At 56.1% G+C, this 15,307-nt stretch overlaps 1 protein-coding gene across 2 annotated transcripts; it reads right to left on the reverse strand.

Annotated features, from left to right (window-relative positions):
* Window positions 1–6,733: 6,733 nt before the first annotated feature.
* On the reverse strand, window positions 6,734–14,324 carry LAG3 (lymphocyte activating 3). Of its 2 annotated transcripts, XM_008259760.5 has the most exons (8): window positions 13,981–14,324; window positions 13,569–13,710; window positions 12,970–13,229; window positions 12,259–12,522; window positions 11,593–11,868; window positions 8,914–9,156; window positions 8,235–8,362; window positions 6,734–7,963 (listed from the first exon to the last, which is right to left on the reverse strand). In XM_008259760.5, the coding sequence occupies exons 1-8, from the start codon at window positions 14,036–14,038 to the stop codon at window positions 7,817–7,819; spliced, it is 1,518 nt and encodes a 505-aa protein (XP_008257982.4). In that variant the 5' UTR covers window positions 14,039–14,324; the 3' UTR covers window positions 6,734–7,816. The 2 variants fall into 2 exon arrangements, with proteins under 2 accessions (XP_008257982.4, XP_089160658.1); XM_089304532.1 differs by lacking the exons at window positions 6,734–7,963; window positions 8,235–8,362 and having other exon boundaries at window positions 9,023–9,156; window positions 11,582–11,868; window positions 13,981–14,176.
* Window positions 14,325–15,307: the final 983 nt, after the last annotated feature.

Below are 15,307 nucleotides of genomic sequence, written 5' to 3' on the forward strand. Positions count from 1 at the left end.
CGGCACACCGGGTTCTAGTCCCGGTCCGGGCGCCGGATTCTGTCCCGGTTGCCCCTCTTCCAAGCCAGCTCTCTGCTGTGGCCAGGGAGTGCAGTGGAGGATGGCCCAAGTACTTGGGCCCTGCACCCCATGGGAGACCAGGAGAAGCACCTGGCTCCTGCCATCGGATCAGCGCGGTGCGCTGGCCACAGCGCGCCGGCTGCGGCGGCCATTGGAGGGTGAACCAGTGGCAAAGGAAGACCTTTCTCTCTGTCTCTCTCTCTCACTGTCCACTCTGCCTGTTAAAAAATAAAATAAATAAATAAATAAATAGAGAGAGAGAGGGAGAATGAATCTGGCTTTCCTGCTGGGATTTCCAAGGAAGAAAAGAAAAGAAAGAGAGTTCATGAGTTTATAAAGTGAATATTTGCAAAGCTGCTTCCAAAGCTCTCAAGAAAATAGAATTAATGCACATTATCTTTTTTTTTTTTTTTTTTTTGGACAGGCAGAGTGGACAGTGAGAGAGAGAGACAGAGAGAAAGGTCTTCCTTTGCCGTTGGTTCACCCTCCAATGGCCGCCGCAGCCAGCGCGCTGCAGCCGGCACACCACGCTGATCCGATGGCAGGAGCCAGGTACCTATCCTGGTCTCCCATGGGGTGCAGGGCCCAAGCACTTGGGCCATCCTCCACTGCACTCCCTGGCCACAGCAGAGAGCTGGCCTGGAAGAGGGGCAACCGGGACAGAATCCGGCGCCCGGACCGGGACTAGAACCCGGTGTGCTGGCGCCGCAAGGCGGAGGATTAGCCTAGTGAGCCGCGGCACCAGCCAATGCACATTATCTTAAAAAAAAATTTTATTTATTTCAAAAGTCAGAGTTAGAAGGAGAGGCAGAGAGAGAGAGAGAGAGAGAGAGAGAGAGATTCCAACTGCTGGTTCGTCCCCAGATGGCCATAATAGCTGGGGCTGGGCCAAGCTGAAGCCAGGAGCTAAGAGCCAGGAGCCAGGAGCTAGGAGCCAGGAGCTTCTTCCAGGTCTCCCACATAGGTGCAGGGGCCCAAACACTCAGGCCATCCTCTGCTGCTTTCCCAGGTGCATTAGCAGGGAGCTGGATCGGAAGTGGAGCACCCAGTCCTTGAACCAGCATCCACGTGGGTTACCAGCATCACTGGCGGTGGCTTCATCTGCTGGACCACAGTGGCGGCCCTGTACATTATCTTTTAAAGAAAAGTTCCACAAGCTTTCTGGAGCCCCCGCAAGAACTGTTGTGTGCTTTATATGACTGTATTGTGCTTCATCCTCACAAGAATGACAGGATGTGGTGTATTCTCCAGATGGCTTATTCTGAAGATGGGGAAACTGAGACATCAAGAGGTTTTTAAAAATGGGGGCAGTGTGTGTGGTGCAGCAGCTGAGTTGCACCACAGCTCACTGGATACCGTATCCAGTGCCTGGGCTGCTCTCCTCAGCTTCCTGGCAGGCAGCAGGTGAGGACGGCTCAGGTAGCTGGGTCCCTGATCCTACATGGGGAGACTCATGTGTTCCGGGCTCCTGGCTTCGGCTTGCTCCAACCCTGGCTGTTGTAGGCATTTAGGGAATAAACCAGCAGATGGAAGGTCTCTCTTTTTGTCTCTGTACCTCTGCCTTTCAAATAAAAATAACTAAGTTAAGAAATATTTATTTACTTATTTTTACAAATTGCTAAAGGTCACAGAGCTGGTAGAACCGGGATTTGAACTCATCTGCTTGGACCCCAATCTCAGATGTGCCTCTCCTCATACTGTCTCTCCTCTGCCTTCTTCCATAGCAGTGGAGGAGACACAAGGCTGAGAGCCTCATCTGGGAGTTCTGAGGCTTAACAGCCCCATGATCCTCACATCTGTAGGACTATTTTTCATTGCCAAGGCCCTTTCACCCATATCGGCACATGCCAGATTTCACTTGGCAGGAGAAGGAACTAGAGGGGATGACATTGTGGCACAGCAGGTTAAGCCACTGCTTGCGATGTTGGCATCCATATGGGAGTGCCAGTTCATGTCCCAACTACACTGCTGCCAATCCAGCTGTCTGCTAAGGCACCAGGGAAGACAACAGAGAAAGGCCCAGGTGCTTGGGTCCCTGCATCCACATGGGAGACCCGGATGGAGTTCCTGGCTCCCTGCCCCAGCCCCAATTGTTGCAGCTATTTGGGGAGTGGACCAGCAGATGGAAGATCTCTTTGTCTTGGTCTTCTCTCTCTCTCTGTCTGATACTCTGACTTTCAAATAAATAAACAAGAAATTAATATTTTAAGAAGAAAGGAGGAAGAAGAAAAGGAAGAGAAGAAATTGGAGTTAAGCTCCCCACCCCACCATGTGACAGCAGCTGTGGAGCACGGGGATTTCCAGCAGTCTTGTGGTTCCTGACCCAGAGCTGACTTTGCTGTGTGTTATGGGTCTCCCGGCTGGAGGAGGCCAAGGGGGAAGGCGGGATGCCGGGGGACTCCTACATCGTCAGAGGCAACTGACAGAGTGTTGGAGACCACGTTACTGCCAAAGCAGGGCAGCCAGCTGCGTAGGGGGTTAGAAAGCCCAGGTGCAGCCCTGCGGTGGCCTCCTTACCAGAGCCATCTGTAGCTACTCTGCCACCCCTGCAAAGGGCACGGGGTGGGGGCAGGGCTCAGGAGTTAGAGGGCAGAACCGGGGTGGGGGGCTGCTCTCTGGGAAGCACAGTGTGGGGAGCCGACCCCACTCTGGCCACAGTGTCCCCATCTCCATAACACTTCCTACAAGTCTCAAAGGGTGGTGCCTGGTCTCGCCACACCCTGTGGGAAGTTTGAAAGGCACACTCAGAGTTCAGCCTGGGCTCAGCTAGTTGACACCTGCAGCCCCTTGGAGAAACCGTCAGCCGCAGAGTGCAGCAGATGGACCCCGTCCCCACCCCAGCCCCATTCCCTGCAAAGCAGGGGGGGCGGGGGCTGCCTTGAGCTGCCTGAGCAGGGACACTAAGCTCTTTGCCCTTCTCCCTTCCAGGACAGGGGCTCAGGTCTGGATCTAGCTTTCTGGTGGGGCAGGTGGGACAGGGAGCTTTCTCCACCTGCCCAGGCCCCTGCCCCTCCTTGGGCAGGGATCTGAGAAGCCTTGCAGACGAGAACCCCAGGCCTCAATGCTTCTTGCCTGGCACCCTTGACTTGACAAGGCCCCGGGCTGCTTTTGCCCTCCAAACACTTCTGTAGCAGACAATGGTGGAGGCTGCCAGGTCCGCGGGAGGGCTGGGGAGGCAGATGCCCCTTCCACTCTCTAGCCCTGTCTCTCCTTCCGCCTGATAGCCAGGCCGCAGGGCAGCTCTGGGGATTCCCACCTCCTCAGCTCAGCCCCTTAGGCTGTCCTCTCACCCACTCTGCCTGGTTAGTCTGTATGACCCATAGAATAAAGCAGAAATGATGGCACAGGGCTTTCAAGATTAGACATGGGGGCAGGCACTTGGTGCTGCGGTTAAGACACTGCTTGAAATGCCTTCCTCCTGTATCAGAGAGCCTGGGTTTGAGTCCGGGCTCCCCTCCCAACTCCAACTTCCTGCTAATGCACACCTTGGGAGGCAACGGATGATGGCTCCAGTACTTGGGTTCCTGCTACCCACATGGGAGACCTGGATTGAGTTCCAGACTCCTGAGTGTTGTGGGCATTTGGGAAGTGAACCAGAGGACAGTAGATCTCTCTTCCTATCTCTGTCTCTTAAATATAAATAAATAAATAGATTTAGGCTATAAAGACATGGTGGCTTTTGTCTTGTCCACTCTGTCCCTCTGGGAGAAGCCAGTTGCCATGGTAAAGTCCACAGGGAGGAATGAAGAAGCCCTCTAGCCCACAGCCTTTTTTTTTTTTTAAATATTTGTTTGTTTGTTTTAAAAGAGTTACAGAGACAGAGGGATCCGTCCACTGGTTCACTCCTCAGATGGCCTCAATGGCCACTGCTGGACCAGGCCAAAGCCAGGAGCCAGGCCTCGTCCCTCTATGGGATTCTGGCATTGCAGGTGGCAGCTTTACCACTACACCACACTGCTGGCCTCCAGAGTGAACCTTCTGAGAGGCAGCTCTCGAGCCTCGGACCAGCCTTCAGAAGACATCAGCCCTGGCCTACTTCCTAGCAGCAAGAGTACGGGAGACTCTGCACCACACTGTCTCAGCCAGACTGCTCCCGACTTCCGACCATGTGAGAGAACGTGAGGATACTTTAACAAGTTCAGTGAAAAGAAGAACTAGAACGCAAGTTTATTTTGATGCCCCAAAATGTTGAAATCCATGCATAATTTATTTATTTATTATTACTTTTTTGACAGGCAGAGTGGACAGTGAGAGAGAGAGACAGAGAAGAAGGTCTTCCTTTTTCCGTTGGTTCACCCCCCAGTGGCCACTGCGGCCAGCGCACCGTGCTGATCCGAAGAAGCCAGGAGCCAGGTGCTTCTCCTGGTCTCCCATGCATAATTATTTTCACATCATGCTTTTTCCATGAACTTCTTGAAGATCGTTCATATGTTGATTTTAACATTGAAATTCATTAATTTTTATTTGAAAGGCAGAGATCTTCCACCCCCTTCCTAAGTGCACAGACAGCTGGGAATGGTCCAGCATGAAACCAGGAGGCTGGAACGCCATCTGGACCTCCCAGGTGAGAGGCAGGGGCTCAGCCACTGGAGCCCTCACCTGCTGCCCCCCAGAGCGGGCGTTAGCAAGAAACTGGAAGCAGAATAGACTCCAACTCCGTCACTTCAACAGGGGATGCAGGAGTCCCAAGCAGTACATTAATTGTTTTTAAAGATTTTATTTATTTGAGAGGTAGAGTTACAGGCAGAGGGACAGAGAGATCTTCAAAATGCTGGTTCACTCCCAAAATGGTCACAATGGCTGGAACTGAGCTGATCTGAAGTCAGGAGCCAGGAGCTTCCTCCAGGTCTCCTACATGGGTGCAGGAGCCCTAGCATTTGGGCCATCTTCCACTGCTTTCCCAGGCCATAAGCAGAGAGCTGGATCAGAAGAGGAGCAGCCAGGATTCGAACCGGTGCTGATATGGGATACCGGTGCCACAGTCAGAAACAGCCTACTACGACACAGTGCTGGCCCCAAGCAGTGTATTATTTTAATCCAAGTTTTGGGGTGATAATTAACACATCCTGCTTCCTCCCAGACAAGGATCTGGGATCGTTCTCCCCTCTGCTGTAGCTCCCTGAGCTCCCTGCCTCCCAATAACCTTTCCCCCCAGGTACCCATCCTGGAACACAGGCTTCCAGGTAAACTTGGAAATGGCAATGAATTAACCTAGCTCTCTGCAGGCCTTCAGAGGACCAGCATGGGCTGGAGGTTACCCCGCTGGCTGGGAGCTGAGGTCCGGTGGGGACAAGGTGTGGGAGCAGGAAAGCCGCCTCTCAGGTGAGACCCCACAGCACAGCCCTGTGAGCCCACAAGCTCCTCCCTCTCCCCACCTCCTTTGCTCCTCTCTTCTCTAGAAGGTGGGATCCGGGTGGCCCCTCCTTACTCTGACTCTGTCCCCTCCCTGCCCCCTTCACGAAAGAGCCAGGGGAAGTCCCCACAAAGAATCTTCGATGACTCCTCTCATAAGCCCAAAGGGCATAGGACGTTAGTGAGCAGAAAGGAAAAATGCCACCCACAGAACTTTCCAGGAAACCCCTGCCCTGTGAAAACCTGGGGTCTTCCACTGCAGCTGTGGGGAAACAGGGTCCTGGGGCAGCTGCCTCCAGCCCACAGCAAAGGGTGGGAAGCATGCTATGGAGACTACTTAAATTTTTTTTTCATTTTATGTGAAAGGCAAAGTTAAGAGAGAGAAAGAGACAGAATCTTCCATCCAATGGTTCACTCCCCCCACCCCGCCCCACCCGAATGGTTGTTACAACTGGGGCTGAACCAGGCTGAAGCCAGGAGCCTGTTCTCGGTCTCCCACATGGGTCCAGTGGCCAAGGGACTTGGGCCATCCCCCACTGCTTTTCCAGGTTATTAGCAGGGAGCTGGATCAGAAGTGGAGCAGACCGGAGCCCGTATTGGATGCTGGCTGCGCAGGTGCAGCTTAATGCCACAATGCCACAATGCCTAAGGGGACTTCGGGACTTTACAGCCTGGCCACCCCATGGTCAGGACCTGCACCTCCTCTTTCCTGTGCCACAGTTTCTCTCCCTGTGGCAAAGCAAGAGTCTCCACTGCCCTGAGGCTCAGTCTCAGTTGCCTAAGATGGTTCATTACTCAGGCTTCTGAAGGTGCCCACACCACGTCTCCCTAGGGCTCTGCCCAGAGCTAAGGTGTCCCACTCTCCATTCTCCATCCCTAGGGATGGGTGTTCAGCCTTATGCTTTGTCTCTCAAGGCACTTCACACACAGCACACCAGCTGAGCCCCACAGCAACGCCTATGCCACCCCGCACCCTGCTCCTGAAGGCCGGCACCTGCTCACTTCTGATGGCTTGTTCCCCTTTATGGGGTTGAAGCTCCCTGACACAGCTGTCGGGGGCCACATCCCAAAGCTCCACACCCACAGCAGGGCTAGGGCTTGGTCTCTAGGCAGACTTGAGGATGCTAAAGGCTGAGGCGGAAAGAGCTATTCAATTGGCCCCTGTGCATGTCCCCTCCAGCAAAGACAGAGAGAGAGAGAGAGAGCGAGAGCGAGCGAGCATGGATGGACTGTCGGTCTTCAGTCTCCTTATTAGCATGACCAGAGCAGGCTGGCTTTTTCCTCCCCAATGGAAAATCAGACAAACACACCATATGCCACGTGTTGGGAGCGCTTCTGCTTTCAAAGCCCCTTTATTACCCAATATTTACAACAGCCCATTTTGGTGGGCTATTACCATTATGCCATTTAGTAGGTGAGGAAACAGGCTCGGGGAGATTGGCGAAGAGGGCATCAGCAGAGCCGGAACGAGAAGCAGGGCTCCCGACTCCCACAGCCGAAGCCCCGGCCAGCTGTCTTGCTGGCTGGTCTCGTCCCCACGTGCAGTCTTTGTTCACAGTCTTCCACTTTGTCAGACTTGGATTAAAACCTTGCCAGGGCCAAGGCTGCATCTCCTGAAGCTTGCATTGTTCAGCCTCTTGCCGCAGGGGACTGAGGACATGTGACAGCTGTGGGGTGCACCCTTGCACGTTGCCCACAGAGGCTGCAGCCACAAAGACGGTGCCTGCACGCGCGGCCATCTGTGCTCTGGCTCAGCCACTGCAGCCTTCCATCTCCAGCTCCCACAGCAGGCCGGGTGACCTGGGTGGGGTGTGACACGCAGTGACCACTGGATGGCAGTGTGCTCGCATGCCTGGGACCAGGAAAACCACCCAGGGCTGAGGATGGGGGGTGGGGTGGGGGGGTTAGGGGGAGTAGAGGGAGGAAACTCAGCTGGCTTTCCAGAAAGGTTGTGGGACTTGGTCTCCTCTGTGTGTACGTGTGTGTTAGTGTGTACGCACACGTATGCATGGGTCCGCCTACTGCTTAGCCCCAGTGACAAAGTGCAGCTGAGCGTGGGCTGGGGCGGCCAGAGGGATGACAATATAAAGGAAACCAGGGCAGCTGGCACCCTGTGGGTGGGAGGGCTGCAGAGGGGAGAGGTGAGGGCTTTACGCAGCCCGGGAGAAGTGATTCCTCAGGAGACGGTGAGGGTGAGACACTGGAAGCGGCCAGAAACAAAAAGGGGGAAGAGGAGGAGACTGGCTGGGGAAAGTAGGTTAGGAGGCTGGGGTGGGAGAAGGGAGCCCCCAGAGGCAGGGAAGGGACAGGAACCGGCACTGGACAAGAAACAGCCACAGGCAGGCTTGCTGCTGACAGGGGGTTTATTTGGAGGGAGCAGCCGAGATCCGGCCGCTTCTGGCCGTCAGAGCTGCCTTGGCTCCTGTTGGGGCTCCAGCCCCGGCTCCGGCTCCAGCTCTGCCTCCGCCTCCAGCTCCAGCTCCTCTATCTTGCTCTGAGCCTGAGGGGGGGGAGCACCATGCTCCAAGGCAGAAAATCTTCTTGGTCGCCACTATGGGAAGAGATGAAGAAAGGGAGGGAGGGTGGGAGAAGGAGGCGTGAGGGCCCCAGGGAAAAGGTGTAGGAAGCGGGCTCAGTCCCCCAAGTTTTTCTCAGCCCCCTTGCCCTCTTCACCTGGTCCCCAGCTTTCTCCCCACCCCTTTAAGCTTCCCCAAGCACAAGCAGGCCCTGGAGTGCAGAGACAGGTTCATGGTCCACCTTGATCATCTTCCCTAGAGGAGAGAGGAAGCCGGAAGTGGGGAGGGGCGTCGTCCCTAGCTCACCTGTCTTCTCCAAAGGTGAAATCCAAAAGCTGCAGTCACCAAGAGGAGCAGCAAGAGGACAGCGAGGATGAGAGAGAGAGAGACAGGTGCTTTGAGGGCACCTGGGGCTCTCCCAGAGCGCCGGGCTCCTATGGAGAAAGGACAGGATCAGCCACAAGGTCAGGCCTGCAAAGGACATCCTTGTGCTGGACAGAGGCGGGGTATGGTCCGGAGAGTTTGAGGGACTGGTCCAGGGTCATTCAGCTGATTAGTGGCAGAAGTAGGTCAGGCCTAGACAAGAGCTTGAGGTCTCTGACTGGCAAAAAAAAAAAAAAGAAGAAGAAGAAGAAGAAAGAGAGAAAGAGAGAAGGAGAGAAGGAGAGAAGGAGAGAAGGAGAGAAGGAGAGAAGGAGAGGAGAGAAAGAGAGAAAGAGAGAAAGAGAGAAAGAGAGAAAGAAAGAGAGAAAGAGAGAAAGAAAGAGAGAAAGAAAGAGAGAAAGAAAGAGAGAAAGAAAGAGAGAAAGAAAGAGAGAAAGAAAGAGAGAAAGAAAGAAAGAAAGAAAGAAAGAAAGAAAGAAAGAAAGAAAGAAAGAAAGAAAGAAAGAAAGAAAGAAAGAAAGAAAGAAAGAAAGACCACCGGGAAGGGGGCCAGGGAAGTGATCCGGAAGGGGATTGGGCCACGGCATTTGGGGCCTCAGACCTGGCCTGGGCGACCCTGTGAAGTACACTGCTGCTCCCAAGAGCTTCTCCCCACGGTAGAGCTGGCACTGCCAGGGCTGGGAAAGCAGTGTGGCCTCGTGCACCTCCAGCCAGGGGCCCGGGGCGCTCCTCCAGGACGGGTTGCCCAGGGGGCTCCACACAAAGCGCTCATGTCCAGATGCTGGAGTCACCTCACACAGCAGCTTCCCTGGGGAGCCAGGGATCCCAAAGGACTGGGGAGTCACTGAAAAAAATCAGAGGGAAGAGAACTTTCAGGGGTCCAACCCATTTCCTTGATAGCCCAGGTTCAAATCCCGAATCGCAATCACTTTGCACGCTCTGGGGTTCTGACTGGGAAAGGCTGGAGAGAGGAGATCAGAAGTCATGGCCAAATTAATCTTCTCAAGACAATGCTCCAGGGGCAGGCATGAGACACGGTGGTTAAGCCGTCCCCTGGGACGTTTGCATCCCATAAAGAAGCGCCTGGGTTCGAGTCCCAGCTCTGCTTTGGAGTCCAGCTTCCAGTCCTTTGGTCCCTGCTACCCACGTGGGAGACCCAGATGGAGTTCCTGGCTCTTGACTTCAACCTGGCCTAGCCCTGGCTATTGTGGGCATTTAAGGAATGAACCTGGGCAGATGGGAAAACTTCCTCTCTCTGTCTCTACCTCTCAAACAAAAAACAACGCCCTACTCTAGTGGATCACTGCCTGCTTTAGAAATGTTGCAAGGGGGCCGGCGCTGTGGCGTAGCGGGTGAAGCATCCCAGATGGGCGTTGATTCAGTCCTGGCTGCTCCATTTCTGATCCAGCTCCCTGCTAATGTGCCTAGGAAAGCAGCAGAAGATGCCCAAGTTCCTAGGTCCTGCACCCATGTGAGAGCCCAGGAAGAAGCTCCAGGCTCCTGTTTTCAGATCAGCGCAGCTCCTGCTGTTGCGGCCATTTGGGGAGTGAACCAGCTGATGGAAGACCTCTCTCTCTCTCTGCCTCTGCTTCTCTGTAACTCTGCCTTCCAAATAAATAAATAAATCTTAAAAAAAAAAAAAAAAGAAAGAAAGAAACTTCTCAGGCTCCTTTTAGGACACTGTAGGACCACATAAGAAATCTTAATTTAGATTTTCTCTCTCTCTCTCTCTCTCCCTCTCTTTCTCTCTTTCCTCTCTCTCAAGATTTACTTTATTTATTTGAAAGACAGAGTGACAGAGACAGAGAAAAGACACCTTCTATCTGCTGCTTCAGGAGCCTGGACCTCCATCTGGGTCTCCCACTTGGAGGGGCAGGGATCCAAGGATATAGGCCATCCTCTGCTGCCTTTCCAGGCACATTAGCAGGGAGCTGGATCCGAAGCAGAGCAGCCGGGACTCAAAGTCAGCACTCTGATAGGGGGTGCTGGTGTGGCCGTTAGCAGCTTAACCCACTGCACTGAGTGCAACTCCACCCCTCTTCTACATCACCCTCTGCTCCAGGGCTGAGAGTCTGCAGTGACAGATATTGTGAGGTGAGAAGGCCCTGAATACACCTTGCAGTGTTTCCCCTTCCGTAATAACCGAGTCACACCAGGGCCTGTGCCTTGTGGAGCCCCCTTGAAATGAACTTCATTCTTCTTTCTGGATGTTTAGAGAACACCAAAGTGTCCCACTGGTGACAGAGCATTCTCAAAGCGGCACAGTGAGACACAGGGCGTGGAGAGCCTCCATCTGGCCGAGCAGGTGCCGGGGCAGCGAGGAGTAGGTGACACAGACACCCGAGTGTAGACCCTGGCCTGACACTTGCTGTGTAAGAAAGTTCCTCCTCTGTAAAACAGGGGTGGGTCACATGATCTCTCTTACTGAGTTGTACATAAAACAGCCCATCCTTAAGAAGACACTGGACAGAAAGAACCGATAGCCTTTGGGATGGACTGTGTACAGAAGGACCCCAGGCTTTGTGGAGGAGGGGACACCAGTGGGGCTACTCCCAGGCCGAGGCTGGTGTCAGAAAAAAATGGGGCTCAGAGGGAGGCCCGGAGTACATATAATATCTAGGTGAAGACATCCAGAAAATGCGAGGAAATTCACGATTGGCCCTCAGGACCGATGTATTATCTGTCAGCTTATTTGTCAGTCATTCAACCACTGCATATTATTAAGCACCGACTATGCGGCGCTACTATTCAGTGGCCACAGGTAAACACAGCAGACATGGTTAATCTGTCATCGCTGACAATGACCAGTCAACGAACACATGTTTTTCTGAGATTTTTTTTTTTTTCTGTTTGCTTTATACTGTCTTGGAAAACCCTCGCTCAGTAAATATTTGCTGACCAAGGCACTGCTTTATCAGCTCCTCCCAAACCCAGGCCACTTCCTGCAACTTGAACCCAAGCCCTGGCCCCAAAGTGGACAAAGATTCTAGACATGTATTCCATGTCTTTGGAACCATTCAAACTTTTGCACCCCTCCTCCTAATGTCTCAGACCCTCCAGCCAATTCAGATCAGGGGGAGTCCCTTAGACTGGAACGTTCATTGTGCGACTCCGGGGAAGGTGTCCCACTTCGGTTTATAACACGGGTGAGAAAAGCGGTGGACAGGCATGGCGGGGTGGATTTGCAAAGTCTTTGCCCAGCCAGCCCCCCACCCCCCACCCCCCACCCTGCCCTTGCTCCCCTGGGATGAGAGCTATTCCTTTCCCACCTGGGGCTGACCTGTGATGACTGCCAGGATGACAGTGGCACTGAGCTGTTGCCCCTGCAGATGGATGCGGCAGGTGTAGGTCCCAGCCTGAGCCTGGCTCACGGCCTCTAGTCGAAGAGCAAAGTTGCCATTGTCTCCGGCCACCAGGAGGTCAGGGCCTCCACCAGGAGAGGCCCACTTGGCAGTGAGGAAAGACGGGGTCCCCACACCAGGAGGCAGGTGACAGGGCAGCTCTACCCTGGAACCTGCTCCAGCATAGATGGTCAAGGGGGTTGGGGGCTCCAGACCTGGAGAGAAAAGGAAAGCCCCAGAGTTAAAGCCTGTGGTGGGGCAGGGTGGGGAGTGGGGGCGTGTGGCAGAGCTGAGTAGGGAAGGGGAGGCAGAAGAGCGAAGCAGGTGATCTGGCTGAGCAGAGCTCTTAAGGGGGATGACCTGCAGATGCTCAGAAATCCAGACAGTGGCTGGGCCAGCCTGAGGCCACAGCTGGCAAGGGAGGCTGAACAGCCCCGGGAAAAGCCAGAAGGGCAGATGGCAGCTGAGCGTGTCAGACAGTGAGGGCCAGAGCCACGAGGGGCGACGCTAGCTGTCAAGAACCTGGTTTGGGGGTGCGCAGTTGGGGCAGGAAAGGGGGAGACAGGAAGCGGGTGTGGTCAGAGAGGACCAGGGAAGTCAGTTACCCAGCACAGTGAGGTTGTACGAGATGGAGACATTGAAGCCGTCTCTGTAGGTGAGGATGCAGCCCCAGGGCCCCGAGTCCAAGGGGCTGACCCGGGGCAGGAAGAGGAGGCTCTCAGCCCAGTAGTGCAAGGGGGACTTGTGCACGGGGACTCGGGCCTGGCCGCGGAACCAGCGCACAGAAGATGGGTGGTCAGGGCGGCTGAAGGAGCAGTTCAAAACGACCCAGTCCGAGGTCCTGAGAGACCGTGGGGGGCTGGCTGTCACTGTGCAGGGACAAAGACAACAGGGTTGGCCCCACCCGCGGCCACCACGCTTTCCCAGCACCACAGGGAACCACTTGGGAAGGTCCTAGAAACACAGACCTTCTCCATCCCAAACCCTCAGCGCCTGGCACCTGAAGGTGCTTGCCAGGGACCCCCAAGCGGCCCACCCCCTAAGATACAGGTGTCTGAAATGAATCACTCCACACAGTGCTCCCTCCCCCAGACGCTGCCCGCCTCCACCAAGGCACCCCCAGTGCGGGTGGGGGAAGGGGAGCTTAAGAGGTGCCACAGCCTCTCCACGGCCCACCCCCTCCCTCCATCCTTGGGGAAGCTCTCAGGCAGAGCCTAGGGCGTAGCCGCGCCCGGTGCTTCCTGCCCCCGGAGCGGGGCGGGCGGTGAACGGGGAGCCCTCCTCCCAGCCCCCTCCCCTGGCCCGCTCCCACCTACTCGAGGCCTGGCCCACGCGCAGCCGGAGGCGGCAGACGAGGGCGCGGTCGCCCAAGCGCACGGCGGCGCGGTACTCGCCGGCGTCGGCGCGCTGAGCCGGGCGCAGCCACAGCGAGAAGTCCCCGCGCTGGAGGCCCCGCTCGTCCAACTGCACGCGGGGCTGCAGGGGCAGCCTCCCGCTGCGCAGGCCTCCGGGCGCCACGCTGAGCACCGTGTAGCGTTGGGGCCCGGAGCCTCGGGCGGCGGGCGCGGGCGGGTCGCTGTGGGAGAGAGAGGCGAATTGGGGCAATGGAGGGGCGAGAAGCCACACTTTGAGGACGAGGAAGCCTCCCTAGGAGAGCGCTTGGCGGCCATTCGAGCCTCCGCCCCTGACCCCCTCCCGGGGCCGGCACCATTCACAGATGCAGAGGCGGGCATCGGATGGTGGGCAGGTGTGAAGGGAGCCCTTTGCAGAGGAAAGGCAGGAGGGCTTCGTGCCGGCAGGGGAAGCCGAGCCACTCAGGGGAGAGGGCAGACGGCTGGCTTGGGTGTGGGGTTGCGAGTCTGGAGGCCGCGATGCTGGGAATGGAGGTTTTGCTGCCCAAGTTTGGGGCGCATACCTGTCTGGTTGATGTTGCCAAGTGACCACTCCTCTTCGCTGGAGATCTTGGAGGGGCGCTGAGGGGCTGCAGGGGAGCCGAGCAGGGGCGCCCTCCTGAGCCCACACCACTGGGACCTCTGGCCCGGGCGCTGGAGCCTCCACTGGGAATCAAAACAGAGGCCAAGGGGAGAGACGGTGAGCCAAGGGGGAAAGAAGGAGCCTGGGTGTCAGCTGAGGGAGACCCCCAGTGGCAGGGGAGCAGTTTGTGTCCTTGTCCCTTCCCTGCCATTGAAGAGAGGCTTGGGAGGTGGAAGAAATGCCCCCTTAAAGGTGTCAGAAGGATCCAACACAGAGCTCGGGACCTCCGTGATGGACCTGGGAGACCCCAGGGAGATCCTGGAGACCTCAGCCCTCCCTCACCCCCTCCTTACCTGGAGCCACCCACAGCTGTTGCAGAAGCAGTAAGCCCAGGAGCCGAGCCTCCCACATCTCCCCTAGGACCTGGGCTGCCTGGAGCCCACCGGAGGGAGGAGGTCAGGGAGGGGGGAGGGGTGGCAGAGTTCTGCCAGGAGGGAGGTGGAGGAAAGAGGGGGGTACTGGTTAGGTGCTAGGAGACAGAGTAGGGGAGGACCAATGACCAGAGGTTGGGCTGGGGGGAAAGCTGACCAGAGAGGCAGCCTGGGGAGGGGGGGGGTTGTGGTCCCTGGACCCAGCAGGGAGGTGGCAGAGAGCAGAGGCTGGCGAGGCGGCATGCAGTGCTGCTGCGCCCAGGGCCCTGGCCCGTGTCCTCCTGCCTTCCCTTCACCTTCCCCACTTCCCCTCCCCGGTGCTGCCCGCCCCCCACACCCCGGGGCTCACGGTTTCGCTTCGCAGTGGAAAGTCTGAGGGGGTTGATTCCCAGCAGCATCACCCTCCACCCCTGTGGCCTCGCTCCCCTTGTTTACTTCCTCAGCCCCGGGTCTCCCCACTGCCCCCTCCCCTCCCCCGCCCCACCCACTCTGCCCATTCCCAGAGGCCTGCTAGGCTTCCTTGCCAAGCATTTCTGCCTGAACTGCCCACTCGCCATCCCTGCATGGCTTCCCAGCTCCAGGATTCAGGCCTGCTTCTCAGTCTCCCCCTTTGTTCCCTTAACCTCCCAGACCTTCATCATCCCCACCCATCCCCAGGGGCTCCTGGGAACAAGGTGGACCGAAGCTTTACTACACCCTAAACAATGGTCGGCTAAGACGCCACTGGGGGTGCCTGCATCCCGTGTCGGAGTGCCAGCTCTGCTCCCGTTTCTAGTTTCCTGCTAATGTGCACCCTGGGAGGCAGCACTGATAACTCAAGAAGCTGGGTCCCTGGCACCCACGTGGGAGACCTGGACTGCGTTCCAGGCTCATGGCTTTAGCTTAGCTCAATTGCAGGCATTTGGGGGAGTGAACCAGCTGATCGAAGACCTCTGTGTCTCTCAAATATTTTATTTTTTAAAGGTAAGTCTGGGCGAATGAGTGGCACAATGGATTAAACCATTCCTTTGGATACCCACATCCCACATCAGAGTGCTGGTTCAAATCCCACTACTCAATGCTTCAGATCCAGCCTCCTGCTAGTGCAAAGGAAAGGCAGTGTATGGTGGTCCAAGTACTTGGGTTCCTAGAGCCCACATGAGAGACCAGTTGGAGTTCTTGACTCCTGGCTTCAGGCTGGCCTTGCCCTTGGCTCTTGTGGGCATTTAAGGAGTGAACTAGCGGCTGGATCATCTCTTTCTATCACTCT

Source organism: Oryctolagus cuniculus, chromosome 9, assembly GCF_051225735.1.
Source record: "Oryctolagus cuniculus isolate XC-2025 breed Fujian yellow rabbit chromosome 9, ASM5122573v1, whole genome shotgun sequence".
Lineage (NCBI taxonomy): Eukaryota > Metazoa > Chordata > Mammalia > Lagomorpha > Leporidae > Oryctolagus > Oryctolagus cuniculus.